General features: G+C 37.5%; 1 protein-coding gene across 1 annotated transcript; it reads left to right on the top strand.

Annotated features, from left to right (window-relative positions):
• Nucleotides 1-1,367: 1,367 nt before the first annotated feature.
• On the top strand, nucleotides 1,368-7,207 carry LOC149404716 (Transcription factor jumonji (jmj) family protein / zinc finger (C5HC2 type) family protein). The gene is made up of 11 exons (XM_089604920.1): nucleotides 1,368-1,868; nucleotides 2,967-3,333; nucleotides 3,419-3,575; nucleotides 3,659-3,878; nucleotides 4,128-4,181; nucleotides 4,269-4,348; nucleotides 4,471-4,748; nucleotides 4,882-5,277; nucleotides 5,386-5,774; nucleotides 5,918-6,199; nucleotides 6,285-7,207. Exons 1-11 carry the CDS (start codon nucleotides 1,866-1,868, stop codon nucleotides 6,642-6,644), a joined length of 2,586 nt encoding a protein of 861 aa, XP_089461046.1. The 5' UTR covers nucleotides 1,368-1,865; the 3' UTR covers nucleotides 6,645-7,207.
• Nucleotides 7,208-7,675: the final 468 nt, after the last annotated feature.

The following is a 7,675-nucleotide window of genomic DNA, read 5'->3' as shown; positions in this document are numbered from 1 at the left end:
GTACAGTTAAATAGTTATTTTTTGTATATTTATCGTTAACTTATATGATATTAATAAATAAATAAATAAATAAATAAATTTGGGGGCTTTAAATGAATATCTGCCCATGACCCTGATAGTTCTCTATCCGGCTGTGGTGACCGTCTCAAACAAGATTTTGGATTTATAAAAAAAAAAACAAGAAAAAAAAAAACAAGCTTTTGGCTTTTGGTGAAAAAAAATATTGCAGCGATTTCTCATCTGGCATACGCGAGTTCCAAAATTCGATGCCACGTATAAATCCGTTTCGTTCTTGTACCGCCACGTGTATATCTAACTCGGTGTTTTGGATTTTAACACGTTACACTCGGTGAGGGTGGCAGTTACCTTCGCTTTGCATTACGGACTTATTATTATTTTGGAAATTGTCTTAAGTACCCTCAAAACCTCGACGCGAAGCGAGGAGAGATTCGTCATTACGTACATGAGAGATGAACATAACTAACTGTGTGGTAGGTGGGTGAGAATGATCATGTACAATACATGCAATCAGTTTCCAATTTCGATTGGAAGTACACGCGAGGGAGATTTCAGATCCAAGTCGCTTCGCTGTTCCTGGACCGTCCAGATTAGGGACGTGAATAGAAGGGACGGACAGATTTGCTTCTTCTGTACCGAAAGAGAAGATGTGATTTGACACACGTGATCATAATTCCGTTCTTTCCTGATTCTTTCTCTTGTGACCACACGCCTGTCAAAGCGGAAGCTCCTCTTTGGTATCATCGTTAATCTTAACTTGACTGAAATACCCCTCTATGAACAAAAGCCAATTTAATAGTGCTATAATCAATAGAGCATTATTTTTACGCTGAACTTATTCGAAACATTACAAATTTATCGTTTGGCAAATTTGTGATTTTTTCTAAAAGCAAAAAAGGTTATTCCCAACAGTGCAATACAACAATGGGAATAAATGATCGAGCAAAAAAACAATGGGAATAAATAAGGTAAACAATTATACATATATGATAATAGTTACAAAAAGAAAAAAAAACGTTGTGGTCCCCAAGAAGGGTAATTCCGTCCCGTAACGAAAAACGGAACAAAAGCTTCCAAAACCAGCTAAGCCAAAGAGAAAAATAAATATAAAAATAAAAATTAATATTAAACAACGCGGTTTTGCCGGCAGACGTTTGGTTGAACCAAACCAACCTAACAACCACCACTTTTCCTTTTTCTTCTTCATTCACACACCTTTTTTGTATTTTCATCCAATAAATCATTTAAAGAAAACAGTAAAAAAAAACCATGAAATTTATTTAATATCACCGAGGCGTTTCCATATTTATATTTTATTTTTGAGGTATAAAACTATAAATTAATCCCCTCTCCTATCTTTTCCGGTTTTCCAAAGACTTTTATTTTTCTTATTTTCTCTCTCCTATTTCTTTCTACTGTTCTCTCCCTCCAAATTAATTTTCCCAATTTTTTCCCTACCCGTTTTTCTCTAGCCGGGAACCTCTCTTCCGCCGGAAAAGCTCTCGATTCCCGGCGAACACGGTCGTTGTTTCGCCGGAATCCGATACTCCTTTGTCGTTTATCACGGTGGTTTCTCTGAGAGGTTTTTCGGCTTTTTCTAGTCGGAAGGCCTTGGATCTCCGAGCCTGAGTTAGTCGGCCTCGCTTCCGAGGTTTGAGGGGGAATGTGGCGAGCGTGGTCGTGTCTTTTGGCGTCTTGTTGATTTCTCGGGCATCGGATCGTGATCTAGGGTTTGGTGCTGTGGATTCCGATTCAATTTCTGTTCGTTCGTGGCTTTTTTCTGGTCTCTGTGTATTTGTTTCCTTTTCGCGAAGACGGAGGTTTCCAGAGATCGACACTGTAATGAGATGGTACGTGATTCGCTTTTTTTGGGATTTTTTTTTCCTAGTGTTTGGTGAACATTTGTCTTTTCATCTTTTTTCGCTTGATTTTTCCTGGCCAGTTTTGCGTAGATTTCTACTTCTTTTTCGTACATTTTTCGTCAATTTTTTTCACGAGCAGTTTTTTTGTTTGTTTATTTATTTATTCTATAAAAAAAACTGAATCTTATTTTGATTTCTTCTTTAATTTTTTGGAAATTTATCTCTGGTTCCATGATATTTCCCGATTTTGTTCCCTTCAATGCACAATCGTAATTTTAGGAAATCTCTTAATGTAATTTGATTTTTTTCCATTCTGAAGCGTATATAGAAGAGACATAGAACTTAATCTCGGAAAAAAATTGCAATTTAGTTGTTGAAACGAATCTAAAGATAGAAGTAATTTTAATCGATCTGAGTAAAATATATCATTCCTCTCAAAAAAATAAAAGTGAAATATTATTCTTATTTTATTATTATGAGAAACTATTGCTATTACTGCTTCGAATTTTAGAGCAATACTTTATTTTGACGGAGACTCGTAAGTTTGACTGCATGCAATTGTTGAATGCGGCTGAGTTTGATTTTGTCCGCGCTTTAAATTTATAAGTATTTATTTATCAAATATAGTTTTCTTCTCTGGCTGAAATACCTTGTCCCTGTTTTTATTTACATCTGGATAAGGCTGATACTTTTGTTAGGATTTTTTATCATACCATGTTTTTGAGTTCGGTTCGTTTCGTTTCGTCATATCTCCGGAACAGTATATGTATAACATCTTTTATTTTCAACCTTAAATTTCTGATATTTTGGTGATGCTATACGTTTGACTATTTTGGTCTATTTGACCCTTCAATGATACCTATGATTCTGTAAGAATAATGTTTGACTTTCTATGTACTACTAGGAGGTGAATTTGCATGTTAATGACGGTTGAAAAATGTCTCCTGTTCAAACGAAAAGCTATCAAATAGTAAAATAAATAAATAAGTGTTCTATCATTCCCTATCTCTAGTCTTAGCTTTAAAAGGAAAATGGTTTGTGTTCCTGTTATAGCATATATAATATCCTCTTCGGTTGTTTGTGCAGGTCGAGAGAAGAGTTTCTTTATCAAATGAGGTGAAAAATGGTCTAGAGTTTCTGAAGCGTAAACGGCTTCAGCGTATGAAGCCAGAAACTGTTGCAGGGCCTGTGAGTAATACGATGGCCCGAAGCGGAGGCGACGCTTTAAGATCTTCTGCGTCGTGTGGTGTAAGATTACATGGCAACACGGATTTGTTGTCTCATTCCACGGCGAAGGGTGTTACTTCAAAGCGCAAGGTGGATAAATTTGATACAAGTGATTTAGAATGGACTGACAAAATCCCCGAATGTCCTGTGTATTGTCCGACAAAGGAGGAGTTTGAGGACCCTTTGGTATATCTGCAGAAGATAGCCCCAGAGGCCTCAAAATGTGGTACTTTTTCCTGATTGAGCTATTCTTCATTTAGATGGTTATGTTTTCATTAAGGATACTTGTTAATGTATTATGAAATTTACAGGTATGATTAAAATCGTTTCCCCTGTGGCTGCTTCTGTTCCTGCTGGGGCTGTTTTGATGAAGGAGAAAGCAGGATTTAAGTTCACAACCAGAGTGCAACCTCTCCGCCTTGCAGAGTGGGACAGTGATGACAAGGTCACATTTTTCATGAGTGGAAGGTGAGTTTTCACACTAAATCAATGGGTATACTTGGAAGTAGATGTTTCTTTGGTTTCTAATTGTGCTCTTTAACTCTTTTTAGAACTTACTCACTTAGCGAGTATGAGAAAATGGCAAACAAGGTTTTTGCTCGTCGATATTATAGTTCTGCATCACTTCCTGCTTCTCATATGGAAAAAGAGTTCTGGCGTGAAATTGCTTGTGGGAAGACTGAAACTGTTGAATACGCCTGTGATGTTGATGGCAGTGCCTTTTCGTCTTCTCCTAGTGATCCGCTTGGAAAGAGCAAATGGAACCTTAAGGTATTGACTTTACTGTGTGTGTGTATGTGTGCGTGTGCGCAATAAGAAATTCAATTTTGTACCAAACTTTCGAAGCTTAGTTTCCATTGGGAACACCTTTTACTCGTGTCGTGGGTTTAATGATATGTGATTTTTTCTCTCTCAAACATGCATAAAAACTAATGACTATTTATGGATAGTTTTCTACCTCGCGGTAGACCAAAATTTTCACATCCATTAACTTATTCAGTTACCATCTTTGTAATACAGAGACTGTCGAGGCTGCAGAAATCTGTATTGCGTCTTCTTGAAACAGTGATTCCGGTAACATTACTATGAATATCTACAATTCTAAAATTTATATATTATAAATTTCAATTGGTCTCTAATGTAGAATTCTGTGTATAACAGGGGGTAACCGATCCTATGTTGTACATTGGAATGCTGTTCAGTATGTTCGCATGGCATGTGGAAGACCATTACTTGTACAGGTATGTGTTTGATTATAGCTCCTTATAAATAGATAATTAGGGTAGCAACTACAAATTCTGTATCAACTAGATTATGTTTTTTTTTTTTCATATATATTCTTCTCTCCCTCTCTTTTATGCAGTATAAATTACCATCATTGTGGGGCATCAAAAACTTGGTATGGAATTCCAGGTCACGCTGCATTGCAGTTTGAAAAGGTTGTCAGGGAACATGTTTATACACATGATATTCTCTCTACTGATGGGGAGGATGGGGCTTTTGATGTTCTGTTAGGGAAGACGACTCTGTTCCCTCCAAATATCTTGCTGGAGCATGATGTCCCTGTTTACAAGGCAGTGCAAAATCCAGGAGAGTTTGTAGTTACCTTCCCCAGAGCATATCATGCTGGTTTTAGTCACGGTAGGTTATGGTAGAACAAGCAAATAATGCATTTTCTTTTATTGTTATCAAGTTCCTCTAGAGAAACCCTTTCAACTCCTGACATCATTCTTCGATACGGAGATTAACTTTCCTTTGCGCTGTTGAACTGTAGGCTTCAACTGTGGAGAAGCAGTGAACTTTGCTATTGGTGATTGGTTTAATTTGGGTGCTGTTGCTAGCCAACGCTATGCACTTCTCCGCAGAATTCCGTTGCTTCCTCATGAAGAACTACTCTGTAAAGAAGCCTTGATTCTTGATACAAGTTTAGAGCTTGAAGATTCAGACTACTGCTCTGTTGATGTGGTCTCTCATCGTTGCATCAAGGCATCTTTTGTGAAGTTGATGCGGTTCCATCACCGAGCTCGCTGGTTGCTCATGAAATCGGGGACTTGCATCGGCGTATTTCCGAACCCTCACGGAACTATTGTTTGCAGCTTATGCAAACGAGACTGCTACGTGGCATTTGTTAACTGTAGTTGTTACATGCATCCCGTTTGTCTTCGTCATGGTATGTTTTTTCAATAGGTTGATTTACAAATCATTACTTAAAAGTCTCTTTTTAGATTTGTCTATGAATCTCTACTGGGTTACTTACTGTGTCTTTCACCCGATGCAGACTTCGAGTCTCTTGATATGTCGTGTGGAAGGAATTGCACTCTGTACTTAAGGGAGGATGTTTCAGAAATGGAAATTGCTGCCAAGAAGTTTGAATCGGAAGCTGGAATATTTGAGGAGATCAATCGTCAACCTAAGAGCAGTGATGATTGTTCTTTGTATTCGTTATCAAATAGAGTGCAGGATGAAGATGGGTACTTGCATTATTGTCCAATAGACTTCGATTTAATCTCCAAATCCAATGAGACAACGCCTCATAATCAAGGACAAGAGTACGAGCCTGTTTCTCGATTAAACTCTGAAGTATCCGAAATTTCTACTTCCTGTGTCGCATCAACTCATTATTCTTCAACAGAGCTCACAGGGAGTCCAATTACTCATCCGAACAATGTAAAATACAGCTTCACCTGAATTGCGCTTTTACTATTCCAATGAACATTACGCTATCTTGTATTGCCTTCTTTTTTCTTTCTTTCTTTTTATTTTTTATTTTTTTTTAATTATTGACGTTTTCTTTTTCTTTTACCGACCAGGTATATGGTAGCGGCAGCATTAATACAATAAATATTGAATCTAGAAAGTCAGGTGAAGACTTGACACGTAGCGGCCTTGAATCTTCTCTGTCATCTCCGTCGTGCGATGAATACTTGAGTGCGCATTCGGTCAATTTCCATGCAAAAGAGGCTCGTCCCGCCATAGACCATCAGGACAGCGACGAGTCAGACACGGAGATATTTAGGGTTAAACGTAGAGCAAAAACGGTTGAGAAGCGGAACTCAAATGACGTCATGTCATCAAAGCATTCCGATCACCGGGTAATTTTATTTTTATAGTTTCTTGTTCTCTTTTTAGTTTGTTGTCAATCTAATATGCTGAGACATTACAATTCTTTATACACAGGGCTTTAAAAGGCTGAAGAAATCTCAACCAGAAGGGCGGTTTGGACGGGTCAGTCCGTCAGTTTCCTTCAGAACTACTGAATCAAATTCAAATGTCAGCACCACGAGTCATAGATCTCCAGACATTTCTAGGGACAGGCCTGCCAAAGAAAATGTCACTATTTCAATCAAGTTCAAAAAACTGGTCAACGAGCACGAAGTCAACAGGCAACGAGAGCAGCCCAGAAAGGACAGGTTCCATCTTGAATCGGGTAAGAACCCGAGGGAACTGCAAAACCCGGCAGAGATTGGGCTGAAGCCCATTATTTTCAGGGTTGGAGAGCAGGTTAGATTGAGAGGGAAACAAAAAAATGACGACTAGATACACAATTATAACCACTCAAGACAATGTGACAGCATTTCTTTCTTTTTGGTTGGCCTTTCTTCTTCTGGACCATTATCCAGATGCCCTGACTTTGCTAACATCACTTTTCTCAAATGGGAGTCCCTAACAAAACGGAGATTGGGAGAAAAAGATAGCTTAAGATTGATTCTGATTCTTGATTCTTGATTCTGGGAGCAGTGTGACACAGATTGATTGTAACCGTAGTTTAAGGAAAAAACAAAAATTCATATTCTTTGTGCAGGCCTCGAATTGGGGCAAAATACGCACAGTCGGTGATTGATTCTTGAGGTTTTCTCGGGCCGGAGAGCATTTTTCTGCTCTGGCAAAGGGGTGAGCCTTAATTGCAAATGGTTAGGATGATTTGGATGTTTAGGAAAATTATTGGATGTAAATTTGTTTCTTTTGTTACAGTTGCTTGCTGTCAGTTTTAAGGTTTCACTAACACTGCTTCTAGGTTCTTTATTCTTCTATAGGAGGTAATTTGTTACCTTTGACTACTTGAATAAATGCAATGCAGAGAAATTTGTTTTTCTTTCAAATCGAAGTTCAGCACATGTGTTCTCCTTTTTTTATTTTTATTTGTTATTCTATTGTAATTTGGATGTGGGTGTGCGTATAAGGCTGGGTTAGGTATTTAAGCTAAGAATGATTTCCCTCGAAGGGATGTGAATATGATGTTACATGACACGAGTCGGTATCGATGGTTGCGTATACAATTGGAAAATAATTCGTTGTTTTAAACGGATTGATTTGGTAAAGACCGTAAGAGCATTGGACCCCAATGTAGATGCAAAATTTTGATCCAAATTCATCTTTTGATCACATATCCAGTATTATACAGTTCCAGCTCATTTTTAATTTACATGCGTATATTTTTTCTCATTTTAATTTTTATAAATTATAATTTTAAACTTATATTACTTTTATATTTTACAAATTTGCGAAAAATAATTAATTTTTTTATATCACCAAATTTATGACGTCCTTTATGTACAAAAACGCATGAA

The sequence above is a fragment of the Urtica dioica genome, chromosome 2 (assembly GCF_054948205.1).
Source record: "Urtica dioica subsp. dioica isolate 48M chromosome 2, U.dioica_male_clone48M_v1_H2, whole genome shotgun sequence".
In the NCBI taxonomy this organism is placed as follows: Eukaryota; Viridiplantae; Streptophyta; class Magnoliopsida; order Rosales; family Urticaceae; genus Urtica; species Urtica dioica.
The sequence above is the reverse complement of the archived record's forward strand: the minus strand, read 5'-3'. Positions and strand labels throughout refer to the sequence as shown.